Source organism: Sarcophilus harrisii, chromosome 1 (genome assembly GCF_902635505.1).
Source record: "Sarcophilus harrisii chromosome 1, mSarHar1.11, whole genome shotgun sequence".
Classification (NCBI taxonomy): Eukaryota; Metazoa; Chordata; class Mammalia; order Dasyuromorphia; family Dasyuridae; genus Sarcophilus; species Sarcophilus harrisii.
In genome coordinates, this window is record NC_045426.1 from 259,810,223 (window position 1) to 259,829,956 (window position 19,734).

At 36.1% G+C, this 19,734-nt stretch overlaps 2 protein-coding genes across 3 annotated transcripts in view; one reads left to right on the forward strand and one right to left on the reverse strand.

Moving 5' to 3' along the window:
* Window positions 1-9,682, forward strand: part of GNA12 (G protein subunit alpha 12) — a 131,227-nt gene extending 121,545 nt beyond the window's left edge. The window contains exon 4 of the mRNA XM_031941096.1: window positions 777-9,682. Within this exon, the coding sequence (XP_031796956.1) occupies window positions 777-1,346 (570 nt within the window). The 3' untranslated portion in view covers window positions 1,347-9,682. The remainder of the gene's footprint in view (window positions 1-776) is intronic.
* Window positions 9,683-16,102: 6,420 nt separating this feature from the next.
* Window positions 16,103-19,734, reverse strand: part of AMZ1 (archaelysin family metallopeptidase 1) — a 49,365-nt gene continuing 45,733 nt past the window's right edge. For both annotated transcript variants that reach the window (XM_003761539.4, XM_031941085.1), the window contains exon 7: window positions 16,103-17,276. In XM_003761539.4, the coding sequence (XP_003761587.1) occupies window positions 16,707-17,276 (570 nt within the window). In that variant the 3' untranslated portion in view covers window positions 16,103-16,706. The remainder of the gene's footprint in view (window positions 17,277-19,734) is intronic.

Sequence of the window (19,734 nt, forward strand, 5' to 3'; positions counted from 1 at the left end):
AAAAGAATTTTAGCATGGAAATACAGGCTATTTTTGTCATGTGATGTTATAATAGTATTTATATAGGTCATTATGATTTATGAGTGCCTTGTATTATCTCAATTTATCAGCATGAATACCATAACTTTGTATCTGTATTCTGTGTTAGACTGGAAGGGGAAATGAGATTCCAACAGTAAGGATTTTCTCACTCAAACAAGAGATTTTTAACTTCTTAGATATATAATTTTGATTACTAATTGATAAATAAGGAAATAAAGAGGAAAAATAATTTTTTTCTCTTAAGATTCCCTTGCTCAGAATACCATAACAGGAATTTTAAAGTTAAAGTTGCCTTAAGAATTGCAGAAAAGGTTGATTACATTTGTATAGATGTGCTGATGCTGCTTGCATAGTCTTTCCAGGGAGAGTATAGTAAATATATTCAAATAGATTTTTAAAACTTAAGTTGATACCTATTTGTAAAACATTTCTTGACAAGAAAATACTTTTGAACTTTTAAAAATGTAAAAGGATAACTATGGCTCAGAAAAACCAGAGATGAAATATTTTCTCAAAGGCAAAGAAATAAACAAGCATTTGAATGAACTGTTTAATTCCATGCATTATAGTAAATTTGTATTTTATGGCATTTAATAATTATGTCTTTGTATAGCTTCTTGTAAATTATCATCTAATTTTCTTTTCCTTCTCATTCTTTTTCTGTGTGCCTTTCTTTCTCTCACTCCCAACCCCTTTTCTTTTCCTACTTCCATCTCAAATCCTTTATTCCTCAGAATTATTTTCCTAGTAAGCAAGATATTCTGCTGGCCAGAAAAGCCACGAAAGGAATTGTGGAACATGACTTCATTATTAAAAAAATACCTTTCAAGATGGTTGATGTGGGTGGGCAACGATCTCAGCGTCAGAAGTGGTTCCAGTGTTTTGATGGAATCACCTCAATTCTATTCATGGTTTCCTCCAGTGAATACGACCAGGTCCTCATGGAGGACAGGCGCACCAACCGGCTAGTAGAGTCAATGAACATCTTTGAAACCATCGTCAATAACAAGCTCTTTTTCAATGTTTCTATCATTCTGTTCCTCAATAAAATGGACCTCCTCGTGGAGAAGGTGAAGACTGTCAGCATTAAGAAGCACTTCTCAGACTTTAAGGGTGACCCTCATAGGCTGGAGGATGTTCAGAACTACTTAGTTCAGTGTTTTGACAGAAAAAGGCGGAACCGAAGTAAGCCACTCTTCCACCATTTCACCACTGCCATAGACACTGAAAACATCCGCTTTGTGTTTCATGCTGTGAAGGACACAATCCTGCAAGAAAATCTGAAGGATATTATGTTGCAGTGAAGAAGAAAGTCCCCTTTTCTTTTGTCATCCTTAAATGGACTCAAGGGCTCTTGGTCAGATGATGATGATGATGTGTGTGTGTGTGCTTGTGTGCGTGTGTAAGCATATGTGTGCTTGTGTGTGTATGTAAGTATATGTGTGCTTGTATGTGTATATGTTATCTATAGGGCCCTTGTATGTTTCTAAGATCCACGCCATTATTTAGCCAGCTCAGGAATGCTGTAAAACTAGCCAACTCAAACAGATGAGCTCTAGGCAAAAGGACTTGGAAACTTTGATATTAGCTACTGAATTATGGGGACAAGTAAAACTACTGAAAAACCAAGTGGTTGCTTTGGTATAAAAGCCTGGTTTAGCATACTGAGGAACACAGCCTTCTTTTTTGGAGAAACATTAAATTTACTTTTTTTTTTTTCTTTTTTTGACACTTTTAAAGAAACTAACCTAAAAGAAGACTTTTTTTTTTTTCCAACAACAAACTCCGTAGCTTTATGGATTGTATTATTTCTAGCTTTCAGGTACTCAATGAACAACTAACCTGAAAATTTTGCTCAGTTGTAGTTGTACTAAAAAATAAATTCCAGCTGATAATGTTAGCTCAAAGCACATGAACCTAAACTGACACTCTGCAGCCAGATTCCACACACTCCATTTGGCTAGGAATCTAATGCCACTTCCCTTGGCAAATGTATAGTTGCCTTTTAAGACTCATGTACCAATTTTAAAGATATGAACCTAGGAGTTGCAAATTAAGCCAAATTGCCATATATAAGAACTCATTTCTCTGGGCTTACAAAACAAGATTTTTTTTTTTTTAAATAAAAAATCTTGGGCCTTAGTTGATATGAACTCGTTTAATTTTTGAGCTACAAAAATGTGTGCAGTTTTTCTTGCCTCATAAACAATTAAATTACCAGTAATGCAACACGTAATAGATTTGTGGTGCCAAAGCACATTTTGACAGGGAATGTTTAGCTACCTATATTCACACAGTGTGGGTGCTTTTTAGCTTTCTACTTTTCTTGAGGTTTTTGCCTTCTGCTTGGTAACACTTGGAAAAATTTCCTTCTAGAAACAACAGCTCAACCTCCTTCCTATAGAAGCTCCTATCTTAAGCAAAGCTTTTGTTAATACAGCTACTGCTTGATAAGTTCCTAACAGATGACCTTACAGGAAGCCCCAAAATTCCCTGGAGAAATCCTAGTTTCACAGCTGCACTTATGCCTTTGGACACTAGGGCCTGTTTCAGCCACTCCTTTAAATCTAATTCTTGTAAAGGAGTTCTGTTTTGTATTAGTACATTATGTGACAAGTAAATAAATAGTGTCAGATTTAGCTATCTAGCTCAAACTGCAGAATGCTGTAAATGTGGTGTAAACTGGTTAAACTTGTCTAGTTACCTGCTAGGTGCCTTTCACTGTTTTTGAAACATTATATATATTTCAAACCTGATTCACTCACTACTATGCATTACTTTTCTTAAAAGGTCTATCTGGTGCATTGTTAGTTTTCCAACATCAAAAAATTTGCTGTGCAACAGGCACCAGTAGTTTCTATATACATACATACATACATACATATATATATGTGTGTGTGTGTGTGTGTGTGTGTGTGTGTGTGTGTGTGTGTGTCTGGTATAGGTTAAGGGCTCTCATATAAACTGAGTGAACAGGATCCTTGATTTTTGTGTCCCATTTGAAACTCCATCCTGGTTTATTCAACATCCCAGATGAATTTCAGTTTTTTTGGCCAGTTAGTTTGTGATAGATATTGATTAAAAAAAAATCCTACTGTGCTTTTAATTAACCCTAAATAGTAATGCTTTGAATTAGGACAAAATATGAAATTCTCTTCCTTTGTGGTATGCAAGAATTTGTGTCAGAATTTGCTGGGTTGGTTTTTCACTTTGATGCATAAAAAAAGGTTTATTATGGTGGTTCCTTTTAATCTTGTGGGTCTTCATAGACTAGGGATCAGTCTTGTTAATTTTTTTAATGTTCCTAACACTGTCCTATAAGATGGGATGTAAGATCACATTTCTATTACTTAATAATTAGATGATTGCAAAATAACTTGCCTGGACCAATTTTGTATTTATCTCATGGAGAAATGCAAGCTAGTGAAACATCTTAGAAATATTTTGCAATAATTTTGATGTTTAATCTGTGTTATAGCTGTTTTCATGATGGATAAGGCAGAATATTCCCAACAGCTGATGGAATCATGTGAAATACCTTTCTGAGATCTCCCACTTGATTGATTAACTGGCAAGATTTAAAGCAACATTGGAGAGGAGCATGAAATATTTTTAAACAACCAAAAATGTTTACTAACCTACTCTTAATGAAGTGTAGAAGTAAAAAGAACTTTGTAAATGATACATTGTTCTATAGGATTCACAAGAGAATGAAAAAAGGTTAAGTGGCTTGGGTTCTAATAATGTCTGTTCTGCCAACTAGTTGGCCAGCCTTAAGCAAATCTCATCCACTCTGAACCTCGACTTCTTCTTTTGCAAGATGATTTTATAATTCCAAGATTATGTACCTTAGAATTCCCCATTTTTTTGAGTGGGGAAGTTAGTGGCAATTTGCAAGGCTGATTTAAAATAATTAGCAACATTTCAATCATTAGAAATTACTGCATTCAGATTTGCAGTGGTTTTTAGCTCTAAAGGAAAACTTTTGAACTATTGCCTTTTATAAATGTCATACCTTTATTTGCAATGATTACTTTTGATGCTTGTGTTCTATTTTTCATTAATATGTTGAAGAAGTAGTAAGGTAAAGTACCCTAATTATTAATGGTAAAGTAATACACACTATTTTTCACACTATGCTTGGCTTTCTTACACATGAGGAACTATAGTTTTGATTAAAAGAGCATAGTTTTTAACTTTTCTATTTATAAAAGATATGAATTTTGAAGATCTTGAATCCTTAGCTTTGTGGTTTATAATACTCTCTAGAACACTTGGGCATATAACTTTTAAAACAGCTCCTTTGGCAAAAAAAAAAAAAAAAAAAAAAAAAAAAGGACTTGTCAAATTATATTAGCTACAAATTTAAATGCAATGTAGAATTTATGATTGTATGGGAAGGTTCTGAAAATGTACCCTCTCTCCCACTTTGGTATTGTTAAATTATGGCACAACATTTTGAAAGTTGTGAACAACTTGGCCAAATCTTACTCCTTTGTAATATGTTATTATTGGCTAAGAAAGACAGATTGAGAGACTTGACACCTTCCCTTAATCATCTTCAGATTCTGAATGAATGTTTATTTAAAATTTGATCCTTAATTTTTTTTCTGCTTTTCTTCAGTATTGGGTTTCACTAGATCAAAAGTGGTTCCAAAAACTTAACTCAAAAAACTCCACCACCAATCTGACTCTTAGAGCTAAAAAGTTCAGATTAGATGTACATCGGCTTACTTTGGCTTGTTAGGGACTGTCCTTAATGACAGATTGTTATTATTCTTTTCATGTGCCCAGTAAAACCTAAGAGCCACAGCTTTGGGAAACGCAAAAGCATCTTGGATTCATTGCAAATGGGATTTTGAGGAATGCTACAACATTCCAAAACTTATCCCCAGTGAACAGCTTAGTTAATAAATCCCAGAAAATATCAGTAAGAAGCAAAGGGGAATCTTTCTGTGCAAAACCTGTTGCAACTCCCTGGACCTGTCACAGCCAAAAAAAAATCAGTAAGCCAGTCAGAGGAAGGATGTAGATTATAATCGGAACTTTTAGCATTGTTTATTTTCCATGCATTTTTCTGGCAAAACTATAAAATAATTCACTATGGCAAATATTTCAGTTCTCATCCTTTTAAAATAATTGTAAACAAGGTTATATAGTGCATTTTAAACAAGATTATATAATACTCTTAGTTTTTATCTATAGCAATGGGCAAGGTGACAGTGTGTATTTACATGTGCCTACAACATATTGAATATGGAAGCCACCCCAGGAAAATACCAAAGAGATCCTTAATATGGTCAGAACATCAGTTTCATTAGACAGGATAATCAGCAACATATGCTATTCCATAATGACTCTTAGCCAATAGCATGCCTTAAGCAGATTTCCCAGTAGCACAAAAAAGGATAGATCTTAATTCCAAGTTTTATTGATGATTTGAGTAAGTGAATAGAGAGTTCATAAGCACAATTTTCTTCAAGATGTGGAGAAATCTTTCAGCTCCTTTGGTGTAAAGTCAATAAATTATACAGGATATGCTTAGCCATCCCATTCTAAATGATGCTTTGGAATCTAAAAGGTTTGCTTTGAAGAGTGTAAAACATCTTCACAAAGAATTCATTTGAATTAGCTTCCATCATCAATTCTAAGGGAAATATACAAGATATAGATGGACAGAGTTTGACTTGTTCTCATTAGCATTAAAGAGGTGGTTCTCTTGTTTCATTTAAGAGTGGGAAACAGTTGTCAACTTTAAAATAAAATCATTAAATCCTTATTTAAAGGGATTTACTGAGTTCTAAAACTTGGTGGGTTGAAAACTTCTAGTAAGGTAGCTCTGAAAAGAGAGGCTAATTTATACAAAATAAAGAGCAGTTTTTGCTAGTTTTTAAAAATATTGTCTCAGGTTGCATTTTGTAATGGTGTCTTTTGGGCCTTGAAGATAAAGCTGGCAGTTGAAAAAAATTTTGGGAAGCTGATAATGCTAAAGATTCATTGTATTATTAATGTTTTATATGACAGGGTTTAAAGATGTAAGTTGAAAAGTAAGTGTGCATTATGGGTCAGAAGAAGAATTTAAATTTTAATTTTATATGTCACAGCATCTACCATGGCACCAACCAGACATGAACACAACAATAATACCCTCAACATCTGAGGACAGAGTTTAAGATAATTAGGGATCAGCTTCTAATATTTATCATTATTTTACTAATTAATCATCTCACTAGCTTTCTAGAAATTGAATAATTACTTTAAATTGAATAACTTGTGTTTTGCACATTCTTTTAAAATATCTAATTCAATTTACAAAAGCAGGTGTAAATGTTCTGACCCTTAAGACATAATTGAGAACATCAGTATAGATCTAGCCTTGGAGTAAAGAATGTTCAAGCCACATCCCAGCTATGTAACCCTGGTGAAATTACTTAACCTCTTACTGCCCCAGACAAGTCAGACCATAAATTACAGAGCAGTTGTCAGTCTGTGTTGGTAGAAGGCATTTTCTCACCTGGAATTCCCTCCACCAATGAAATCATGCCTTCAATCTTTACCCCACTTCACCTTCTTTAAAAAACAAACAAAAAAACGTAATTTCTCTTTAAACCTACAGTATTCTCCAGGCTCTTTTCTCTTGATTGAATGTTATAGGATACCTCAAACTCAGAGTGGCTCTCTAAAATAAATAGCATGTATAGACTAGCACTGTTAATTAACACTTAGGGGAGAGTTACCTGGTCCAAAATACTTATTGGAAAATATATGGAAAATCTAGTGTATGGTAACCTCTGTTTTTATATTGCTTCTGAACCAGGCACTGAGAGGGATTTATCTAGCTTCTCTTTTCTTAACATTTAAATATGAAATTTCCTGGAAAAATCATATGTCTACCAAGCAATAGGGGGAAGAAAAAGTCTAGAAATAACCTATAACAAACTCATTCTGTAGAATTGTCCCTGGTATACCTGAACCTCACTTGATTTTGTGGTTCATAGTGCTTTCTTGAATGAAAACTGGATACAGGTCCCCAAAGGCCAGACAAGTTTCTCTTGCCTTGGTATGGCTTCTTGTTCCCTGTTATTATTTATGACTAAGGACTTGAGAAGGGTTGATAGTGATCAGTAGTGGGCTACATTGTTCCTGGAAAAATACAAAAATATCCTATAAAGTAGGATACCAGATCTTGGAAAGATGAACGAAAGTTTGATGATGATCCTAAGATTTTATCTTGACTATGTAAATTGTGTAACTTTTCAGAAAGATTCCATAGGTATTAAACAAAACTACCTTGAAATATCTGAGATTCTCATTTTCAAAGGAATCCTATAATCTTCATTCATAATGAACTCTGCAGGGATGTAATGTGGAAATTTAATCTTGATTACTTAAATTTAGTCAAATTTCAGGCTTTGTCAAACCAGAAAATCCGGTTACATCCTCTGAGCAAGCTAGAAAGGGTGTTAAGTTCTTTGGAAGATAGTTCTCTTTCCCATTCATTGCACTTTTTTGGTTTTCCTAAGTGAGTTGCCCCAAATTTTCACTTTGGTCTGTCATTTAATTAGGATATCTAAATGAAATCAAAGCAGCTCAATACTTTAGCAATTGATAGCTTTAAAAAATAATCCCAAGCCCCATTTGTTAGTATTGTCAGCAAAGAAGCCAGTGGATCAAAGAACCAAATCAATCCCTGCAGAAAAGTTGTTGAGTTGGTGATTTGAGGGGAGGCTTTCTTTTTCCTGGCCTGGGCCTGTTCTCAGAAAAATAAAGGGCTACTGTTCCCAATGCTGTTACTGTGGCTCCTTTTTATTAGCACTGAATTCACTTTATTTTAATAATTAAAAAGCTGACGTTTTTCACCCAAGTGGACAGAATCCCAGCAGTTCAGAGTCAAGGTAGATGTTTTCCTGTGGAAATTCCCAGAGCTATATTTTCTTAAGAATTCTCAGAAGTCCTCTGAGGTCTGCTTCAAATAGCCCCAGCTTTTGTCTGCATGGGTCATTTTAGACAATGTTTCTTCAGGTACATGAGAGAGAGAGAGACAGTTGTAACTAAGTGATATTGACGGACTTGGAAGTCACAAGAAAAGTTCATCTCTGAACACATAACAAGCGGTTCAGTATGTATTTGATGCCAAGTAGTTAAGAGGTATGGAGCTTTTTGAGTAGACTGTATAAATAATTATTACAATCTCAGTTTTGGCAGAAGTCCAAGGTTTACTTCTAGTTGACTTTAGAATAACCCCAGTCAGAAAGGAAGAGGCACATCTACCTCTGAGAACAGGCTTGCTGGGAAAAGGCCAAACTATCCAACAGGGAGGATCCATTTTCTGACTTCTTCTAAATGCTGCTCCCTAAAATTTCAGTCTCCACCCTGAAGCAGAATTTTGTTTGAGTTGGTCTGTACCTTTTACTGAAACAACCTAGGAGAGTTCAGCAGCTGGATAGTTGCTATGAATCAGAATTGCTAAAAATGCCAAGATCTTCTTTGAACATTTTTTTCATGAAACATCCCCTAATAAACTGGACCACTTAAAATTCTTTTACACAGTTTTATGTAATGACATATAAGATCCTTACCACAAAGCAGTTTTTATACTTTTTAAAAAGGGAATAATGAGCAAAGAAAACTTGCTCATACTAGAAGCTGTGAAATTCAGTTTTCAAGTTGAACCTCACTCAGAAGTCTGAAAATTAAACCATAATTAAAATTTAGCCTCAGTTTTATATGAGTTCGGTTGCACATTTGCCAAACTGATTTGCAAATAGATTGGCAGAAGTGTACATCTGTTATTTCAGTATGTGTTTGATAGATTCTCACAGGTTCCATGATAAGTCATTACTGTAGTTTTCACATTGAGTCTGAAGAATCTTTGAGCTTCCAGGATAAATGTGCATTGCCCTGGTAATTTTCATTTTGCCCGGTAGATTACAATAGTTGCTAACAAGTCTTCTGGGTAAATAAAAACTATTAACTTGTTCTCCGTTGAATCAGTTGAACATTACAATTGTTAATAATAACACTTTGAACTATTATGTGAATTCTTTACACACTTGCATAATGTGCTTTTTCTCTTAACACCATTCAAACCAAATAAAGTTGACTGGCATGCTATTTGGTGTTGACACACAACTCTCGCCAGGAAATTCAGTGTTAATATGCTCCATCTTCTATTCATTGCCACTCTGTCCTTAACTCACCCTATCAGTCGGTGCTTTGGTTTTGTAGCATTTCCTATGCAACCGCACACATTGCTCTGAGCACTGTACAATATTCTTGCAAAAAGGGGTGAATTAAAAGATGACAGTTTAGCCTTAACACTTAAGTATTCACAGGAGAAAACTTTTTTTAAAATAAGGGTTTTACATACTAAACAAGAATACCAAGAGATGCATAACGTGAATGCACCATAGCTGACTTCTGATTTTGGAAGTGTCTATGTAGCACCAAAACAGCATCCACAGTAGGCAGCCAACTTTGCTGTGATAAAAGTCTCAATTTATGAATAAATACTGTGTACTAGATTAAAATATATATTGTGAAGTGTAAAAAGTGTATTTTATAGCTACGGTGGATTAGTTAATGTGTTTTGTATATATGATTTTTATAAATCTATTAAACTTGCCTTACATTACCTCTATTATCTGTGGTATGCTTTTTTTTTCCTTTGTGAGGCTTTTTCCTCTGTCACAGGGAAAAGTTCACCAAATAGAGGGGAGAAAGGGTAAGGTTGTATTTTAAAAAGCCATGTAAAAATAAAGGCATCAATAAAAGTATAAATGCAAAATACTAGTGATAGCCCTGAGCTGCACTTGTACAGGAAAACCCATTCAGTGATCGCCTGCTATTGTGTTAAAGAGTCTGCTTTTTTGACAGGTGGCCTTCAACTGTGATTTCTCATTTAAAATCCTTGCTAAGATGAGGTTTTAAGTAAGTGTCTTTACACAAGTGACTTTCTTTAAAGCCTAGGGTGTATGTCTTGTGTTCTGTCTTTTAAAGCACTACCCTCCATGATTTTACAAGGTAGGTATAATCATGTTCACTGACTGCCTTCAAATAAAGTAATACAAGGTGGGGCTAGTAGGAATTGGACAAGAGCAACTTTGACCTGGATCTCAATTCTTTCTCTTTGTCTACATTATATTTGTTTTCTTCTTTCATTCCACTCTGGTCTCATATCTTTTGACCTTTCTTGCCATTTCTGCTGAGCAAAACTATCCTGCTGCTGCTGTTTACAAAATCCTATTGTCAGGCATAGAATCCAGGCAACATGGTCATTTTTCAGCTTTTAGTATTGTCCATTATGTATACAGACATAGATGAGATCATGTATGTAAAAAAAAACAGATTTTGAAGTGTTTTATGAATTTCAGTTATGATTACTAAACTTAGATGCTATATAAACAAACATCTAAGACATATACATTACACTCATCCATTGATCCAAGATAATTTATTGAAAACCCAAGATTCAGTCGATAGCAATTTTTGTGTTAAAGGAATGAAACCCATACCTAGACTTTCAAAAATAGATAGGATTTCAACTGACAGGGTAATAGGATATTAAGTTTAAAAAAAAAATCTTCTTTCCTTCCCAACATTTTCCTTTTAATTAGACCCCAGCAGGTTAGGCAAATGCAATTTATTTTTCCTCTTAGCATTTGTGCATCTTGGGTATTATATCTTGTAGTTGTGTATATATAGCATCCTTATGCTTCAATCCCTTATCCATTTGCCTCCAAATTCTAGTCTCTAGTTCCCATAGTCCCTTTTCTGGGTTCCTTTTCTTTAACCAGGGTAAGATAATTTGTCATTTTCCCCCCCAGTTCAATAAGAGGAAAGCCAAATGAAAATACCAAATATTTGGCACTGAAATTTGAAATGCCACATTGGAACTCAGACCTGTGATTTCCTCAATGAAAGTAGCCTAGGGCACAATCTTACCCCTTGTCTTCACTTTCTGTGTGACTCTTATCCATAGTTTTCCATAAATCCTCAACCTTTCAACACTCTTGAAACTTTTCTCCAGATCTCTTAAAGATAGACTAGGTATCAGTGGAACATTAGAGCCATCCATCAGTTGGCCCCTCTCTTTGGGACCAGCCCAACCATTTTTCTAGTTATACTTCAGTATCAAACCTAAAACACTGCAATGTGATGAATATAAACTGTACTAGATCTGTATAATACTGTATTCAATTCTAATTTAAGGCTCAGTTAGAAAAAGCATAATGAGGAAAACAAGCCTTCTGTTGAGAAGTTAGACATGCAATCAAATTCAGAGGCAGCTTCCAGCAGGGACAGAGATAAGTAGTATTCTGGAAGACTTCAATTAGATCTGACCTCCCTTGTAAATGTCACAGATATTGTCTCAGTACAGAGAGATTGCTCATTAACAGCATTTAGTTATTGAAGCTCCTGTTGCATGCAACTCTAGTACAATGAAACCTTATGCAACTGAAGTAAATGGAGAAATATTCTGATTAATTTTCTGGTTAACAGTAAATCAGAACATCCTTTTAAATTTGTTATTGTTACAATTGTTATTACAGATTTTCCTTGGATATATTATTCTAATTCCAGCCCTTTAATGGAATCAAGGGGTTGTAATTTAATCCCTTGTGTTCAAGAATTTTATGGGTGTCTTATGATAAGCCTTATGAACATTAGTTCTTATTGTAAAATTGTGCTGAAGTATATTCTATATATCCTACAGGTTCCTTTTTAACAGAAGTCTCTAGCATAAGCTTATATGCTTTTCATTGTCTTATTCTCCTAAAACTTGAACGTACATGAATTGGTGATAAAGAGATCCTCTTTAATTAAGGTTAATACTATACAACACAAACCAGTACTATTACTATTAGGTCTCTACCCAAAGAGATTAAAGAATGAGGGAAAAGGCTCATATATACAAATATTTGTATAACTTTTCTTTTTGTAATGACAAGTAGAAACCAAAGGGATGACTTTAGGGGAATGGCCGAATAAATTATTGTTTATGAATATAATGAAATTTTATTGTGCCTATAGGAAATGATGAGAATATAATTTCAGAGAAACCTGGAAAGACTTAGATGAACTGATGCAATGTGAAGTAAGCAGAACCAGGAGAGTGATTTATACATTAAAACATTGTAAAGGCAAATTTTAAGCTTGAAAGATTTGTGAACTCTGATCAATACAGTAATCACCTATGAATCTAGAGAACCACTGAAGGTATACTTCCCCACTCTTCTGACATAGATGATGACATAGAGATAACATATTCATTATGCAGATTGAGACATTTTTTGGACATAGTGCAGAAATTAGTTTTGCTTGACTCTGTATATTTCTTACAGGTGTTTACTTCTCCCTGTCCTCGATGAGAGATGAGGAGAAGAGGTAGGGGAGGAGGGATGAAAACAGATGGTGGTATGTAGGTGGAAGGAGAGAAAATTGGGTTTTTAAATGAAAAAAAATTTAGCTATGCAACACAAAAAGAAAGGTATTAACCGGTTATATCAAGTTCTTAATTTTAATAGTCTCAGAAGATATGATTTTTATGGCAAAGGATATTTCCTAAATTACTTTGCATTTGCTTATTTATAAATAATAAACTTATATCGTTTATAAATTTATGAATTTGTGTATTTATAACTGTATAGACATTTATAAATAATATTTCATATTTTCATTTATATTTGACTGCCTGTTGGTTTTTATGGGTGTCAAAAATTGGCTATTTCCTTGACTTTTTTTGAAGCAATAGAAGCTTCTATCTATATAGGTGCCCCCATTTAGAATGACACCATGATTGAATCTAACCCTATTCTGACTAATTGGTCTCTTGAACTATCAGTTTCTGGGGTAGCCAAAGTGATTGAAAGCCATTTTTGGAAAATGGAATGTGAAACTTTGCTGTCCCTTTTTAGTCCTGAAACCAGGCAGCAAAATCCCACTTCTTTGCCTCTTGCTGTAGCTTTTACATAGCAAGCTTATAAGGCAGGCTTTTGTTTCATCACAGCCACGTGTAAGCCTTCTCAAGAACAAGTTTGTGAGACAGCCATACTAAGTCCTCGTTCTCTGGCCTTCATGAGGATATAAATATTCTTTTAGGGGGGACCTCTCCCTCTTAAAATAAACAAACCAAATATGCCTGAGCTCCTCAGGGTTTTATTTTCATTGGCATCTTTGTCCCCAAACCCTGGCCACCCACCCAGTCTGCTCATTTCTGCCAAAAGGGTTTCTGAGTAATCTCATAAACCAAGTAATACGGGACTGAAAGAGAGGGATTGCTTTAAAACCAGGTGGCTGCAGGTTTCCTTACTGCTTTTGAACTTTTTAATTCATTCAACAGCTTCTTTGCTGTCCTGTTTCCTCTCCTGTCAGGGCTAGACCAGTTTAGTCAAGAACTACAGTGTGCCTTTCATAGGATCATAGACTCAGTTGGAAGAGAAGGGCCCTAAAGGTAACCTAGTCCAGCTCTTTCGTTCTGTGAGTGAGGAATGAGAGGAATAGAAAGTGGAAGGGAATCTAATGTCAGAAAAGTAAGTCAATTTTTCTGACTTCAAATCCTGAATTCTTCACATTGTGCTGCACTCCTCCTGCATTAGTGAGGATGCTCACTTACAAGCATACTCAAATGCTGGAGATCACCTTCCCCTTCCAATACCATCTCTTTTTATCTTCCCAATCTGGAAGGTGCCTCTTCCTTAGCAAATCAAAAGTGCCTCTCTGCACAGAATTTCTAGACTTGGCAGATGATAGCATCCTCTGGAGCCAGTATTCTTTCCTTTGGCCCGTACCTGTCCTGTACCTACTCTGACAAAGTACCAGTTAGGCAATTGTCAATTCAATTAAAATATATGCCTGCTGAATTGGCCAAGGTAAGGAGATCATTCATCTAGGAATGTCTGTACTTTGAAAGTCTTAAGCCTTTTTTTACCAATCACATAAGAAAATTAGGTAGAGTGGCCTTTTTTAAGAATAAAAATGAAAACAAGCTACTAAATGATTCAATTTCATGCACTTCCTCTAGTTTCTTGGAAACTAATGTCTGCAAGTGATATTGAGCTTAGCTTCATTTTATGGGCATGAATCATGGATTCAGAGTTGGGAGGGCCTCTGGAGGTCACCATAATTCAAATCCCACATTTGCAAGGTGAGGAAACGGAGCCAAATTGGTTAAGGGACTTGCACAGAGTCACACAAGAAATAAGGTCTAGTTTCTATTCCATCATAGATCTAAAACACTTGAGAGAAATTCGCACAGTGTGAATTTAATAGCAAATCTATTTGTTCATGTTAACTGATTTTTTTCTTATTATTTTAAGATTTTAGTATGAGCAAAAGCAAGAATTGAGGCCTATGAGGTTAGTGGGGATTGATTTTGAGATGTTTCATCTTAAAAGCTCTACTTCCCCGAGGATTTTTATAATCTTTTCTTAGTAAGCAACAAAGACTGATGGGAAATGACCCCTTTTTAAATAAATATATATTGATTATTGCTTCTTAGCATCCTCCAGATGCTATTCATTTATTCTCAAAAATCACTGGGAATGAATGATTCTAGTTGATGGAATCAGTTGTTTCCTATATGAAAGTGAACCATTTGATGGATAAGGTGAAATCATTGGTAATGATCACACATGACATTTTGCCCAGAAGGCAAATCAGAAGGAAATCAGAAAACAGGTAAGATAATAGAGCATCAGTAGGCCCAGGATGAAAAACGGTGGTCTTGTATTCCTATTCTAGCAATGCTATCTGTCATATATAATATTGTCTTCTTTGCACAATTTTGCTTCTTAGTTAAGTTGAAGAGCCCTCATCGACAATGAGACAAAAGGGAAATATGAATTTGAACATGTTAATGGTGTTTTTGAATTATAACATCACTTCCCTGTATTTGTCAGCATTCATTTCCTGGCGTTTTACTCGAGGCAAGATTCACCTGCAAAAACAACTTTGTGAGCTCTTGCCCCTCTGCACTGAGATTTCTCTTCCTCATTCTGACTCTTTCACATTGAAAGGCTTCAGATCAGAAGACTCAGTTCTTACCCTTTTAGTATATTCTATTACTAAGACTCAAAGCTAGCTCACTGTTGCTCTTTCATCACCACTGTTCTACAAGTTACTACAGGCATCTGTCTCAAGGGGATAGAAGTGAGAGGGTCAGGTCAGTCTTGCAGTACTTTCAAAATTTCTTTTTGAAATCATCCCTTCCCTATTCCCTCCACAAAATCTGTTAAAAGAAATATAGGAAGGAAGGAATGAAGGAAGAAAGGGAAGGAGAGAGGAAAGAAGGAGAAAGGACAAAAGAAAAAAAAGGGGGGTTTACATTGGATACATTCTTACCAGATCATTATTTTTTTTTAAACAAAAATGGGGTTTTTTTTTGGTGGAAGTTGGTTACCCTCCCTGAGAACCACATAGATTTACATGGGGTCAACATTATTCCATACTTTCTTGAAGTATTTGCCATTGTAATCCTGATCATTAAGACTGGCTTTGCCTTACAGAGTGAGGCATCATAGATAAGGAAAAAATCTGAAGTTTCTCTGTTTGTGGGAGTGGAGGCACCTATTATCTGCCTTGGAATGCCAAGTGAATTTGCTACTGGAGGGAGTCAGTGTATTCCCTCTGTTACTCCCAGCCTGAAATTCTATCAGCCTCTTGAGCTGTTAGATATAAATAACTAAAGAGACCCAGAGGGTACTAAAATCTCAGCCTGGAATGAGAGATTGACTGAACCACTTCCTTCCTTCAATTGCTGCAGGCACAGATCCCTCTGCCGGCAATAGGAGAGAGGGACCCATGTTCCACCCTCAGAGAGATTCCAGATTCCCAAAAGAAGAAGCCCCAGATTTGGAGAGCAGATATAGTTTCTCCTAAGAGTAAATGTAAATGTTGACCCATTGTAGGTCAGCACCTGAGGCACTAAAAGATAAACCATAAGATTTGTCATTCCAGTTCCTCACCTTAAGAATCTACAAACATTTCCAGAAGTTGGGGACTCAAGAACTCTCTTCATCGCCTGTGGCATTCAGTTACAAAAATAACAATAACATCATAATAATAACAATAATAATGGCATTTATATAGCACTTTAAGGTCTACAAGGCGCTTTACATATTACCTCAATTTGAATTCAGTTCAGTTTCTGGAATTCTGAGGTTTAGGGTTAAGATTTGGAGAAGGGAAGAAAGGGGAAAATAAAAAAAGGTAGACAGAATAAAATCAGTGAGTTTAAAATTTCCTAACTACTAAAACCACCCCAAAGTGGAATGGACTGCCTTGGGAGATAATGGGCTTCCCCTCACTTTAAATTTGTCAAGCAAAGACTATTTGGGGATGGATGAAGGATTCTTAATAGGAATAAAATTTGGATTAAATGATCTCTGAATTCCTTTTAATATTGATCTGTGATTCTGTAAAGAAAATGGAAAAAACTAAATTTTATTCTGTAATCTGATATGAATAGGCATTTGCATGGAGGGATGGAATTCCATTGATATATCCATAGAGTCCTTGGTTACTTTTCAACTCAATTTTGTGTGTAAATATGGGGCTCAAGAAAAGGCTGGGGGTGGAGAGAGGGGGAAGACAAGTAGAAAAGATAATTCTTTTCTACTCTCAACAAAAAGGGGGTTAAGAAAGGTAGGCCTGATATGACTATACTAATTGTCTTCCCACTTCCATCGACAAGGGGAGGTTTCCGCTTTGGACAGTTTTCTTGTGCTCAGCTTCTGCCTTAAGGAAGAGAATTTGTCCCCCAGGACTTTTCGAAGCCCTACACTGTCTCTACTGAAAGGCAAGTCCTTTCTAGGGGCTGGGAGCTGCCCTGTGAACATCTCCCACTTAGCAAGGGCATCCACAGCCCCATCTACTTCAGCCAGCTCTTCCTCTGAGACATCCCTCTCCAGGGCGGAGATGCAAGTTGCCAGCCAGAGTTCATGTTCTTTGATGATATCTGAAGAGCCAGAAGAGTCTCCTAGCTGTTGCTGGCTGTCCAGGTCTGCCAGGGAGCACATTCCCTCCTCAGGCTCGAGCTCCTGCCCTATGGAGAAAGCATGACTGCATGTGTCTGGGGTGAGGGGCTCCGACAGGCTTGTGACTGCTTCAGAGTCATTCTCACAGCCCATTCCCGAGTCCGAGCTGAAAGGGAGGACATCTTCAGACACAGAGAGGTCTCCTGCCTCCTGACTGGGCCATGCCATGGCCACAGTCTGAATCCAAGCATACAGTTTCTGTGAGGAGAGAAACCAAGACATAATGCTCCATATTAATTCATCTCGACTTAGGAACTCCAATCAGTGTGTATCAGAGGATAAATAACAAAGCATCCTACCCACATGCTAACAGAAAAGTGATGAACTCGGTAGGTAGAATGCAACCTACATTTTTGGACACAGTCCATTTAGGAATTTGTTTTGCTGCATTATGCCTAATATTTGTTATAAGAATTTTAGTTTCCTTTTTTTTTAAATAGGAAGAGGAAGAAAAATAGATTTTTGCTCATTGAAAAAAAAGTTTTAATTTTTAAAAATTCCCATGGATCTACACAAAGAACTAAGAAGACTGTTTCCTTCTGAGTAGTCTGTCTCCATTATGACTGCAACCTTTTGTCTGTGCTCCCATGAGCATCAGAGGGCAGTAAGCCAAGCCCCAGATGGTGTCCATGGTAACTGCCAGAATGCCCAGGAGTAACCCTGATGACAAAGGACAAGCTTGACGGAGCAAAGGTGGCTACAGAATTCAGAAGAGGGTTACAAATTTCCCAGACCACTTAGGACAAATACAAATGGGCAGCAAGCCTTGTAGTACCTACATCATTTCCTTTCCTGCATGACTCGGCGGCTGTGAAAGCCAAGAGCTCTTCCATTGTCTTTCCCAAAAGTGGGCTGAGGCTGGAACAGTTGCAACGCCCCTTCTCCCCACTGTTTTCCTCCCACCCACACAAACACAGTCCCCTGAGGCTAGAGAAGTCATACTTCCCTCCTCCTCTGAGAACCCCTTTTTGCTATTCCTCTGCAATGATTTATGCATACTGAGAGGAAAGGAGGAGACTGGAGTATCTTGAGCTGTCTGGATTGTAAAGAGAAACAAGATCTCTAGCTTATGGCTTGTGAGCTTTGGTCAGCCATATCACAAATCTAGAGGCCAGAAATACACGTTTGTCTCTACCCCCAACACACACAGAAGTTAAAATCGAGTTATTTAGTTTACAGTTTGTACAGTAGAATGCAAACTACTTGAGGACAGGAGACTAAGTTTTTTTTTAAATATAAAATTATATTGATATCTTTTATTTTCATCATTTATATTTCCTGATGTATTTTATACCCTAAGAGTAAAGAGAAAAAATAAAGGGTTGAGAGATAGAGAGAAGGGAAAAACACTGAACAAAACTAATTAACATATCAGAAAAACATCTAATATTAAATGCAATAAGACTTTCATTTTTGGTACCCCTGGGCCCAGCACAAGTGTCTTGTACATATTAAATGCTTAATAAATGCTTGCAGAATTAAATTAAATTGAATTTATACAGTGAAACCCTTAATATTCTAAAGAATGGGGCTATGTATGATACCTGACTCATCTGCCCTCATTCACATGTCCTTCTTCCTCTTTAAAGCAGAGGCTCCCAATTCCAACTGTAGTTGTGGCTTTAGGATATGGACCATCTATTAGTAATTTTCCTAATCCTAGCCTTTTCACTCCACATCAGATCACTATGTGATCATCTAGTTATGCTTTAAAAGGGGGAAGAGGAGGAAGCTAACTCTTATTTGCTTTTCCCCAAGTCACCCTGCACTCTTCTGTAAGAGATAAATAGTTCATTTTTCTTTGTTGCTCTCTGATTGTAGCATGCACGTTAAATAGACAGAAAAATATTCTCAACTAGTTTCTCAACTATGGCCTCTATATATGTGTCCATAATAGTGTCTCCATGTTCTTAGCAGTACACATATAGGCCCATATTTGGGAACCACATGGACTCACATAGCCTCAGATTAACAGATGGGAAGCTGCCTGTGTGTATGATACAGGACTTTTTAAAATATTAAAGATTATTTTAAAAATGTTTTGAATTGAAAATAATTTAAACGCCAATGAATAAAAGTCTAATTTTTAAAAACTGAATGAGATTTTATTTATTTTTAACTGTTTTTTATTTGAAGCTTTAAGTTTTTTTTACATATATTTTAAATTCTTAATCAAGATTTTCTTTATACCTGGACAAGTCCTAAGTGCCTGTTTGCAGATGGCCAATAACCTCTTTTAAAATTTAAAATGTTAAAACTACCACAACTAGCTTAAGTATAGTTAGTGTGGTGTGTTAGTTTTATGTGTTGTTCTTTACTCAGTTGTGTGATCCCATTTGGAGTTTTCTTGACAAAAATACTGGAATGCTTTGCCATTTCCATCTCCAGCTTATTTTATGGAGGAGGAAACTGAGGCAAACTGAGTGAAGTGACCTGCCCAGAGTCATACTGCTAGTAAATATCTTAGGTCACATTTGAACTCGGGAGGAGGAGTAAGTCCCGATTACATAGTTCCCTACGGCAAAATATTTTTCATCAGTTGGCATGGAGGTAATCTGCTCTGCAAACAGCAGAGGGCAGCATGATTACATTCAAACTGAACGTCAAACGTGGAGGCTACATTGAAGAATATTTTGCCCTTCCCAAACAAGCGCTA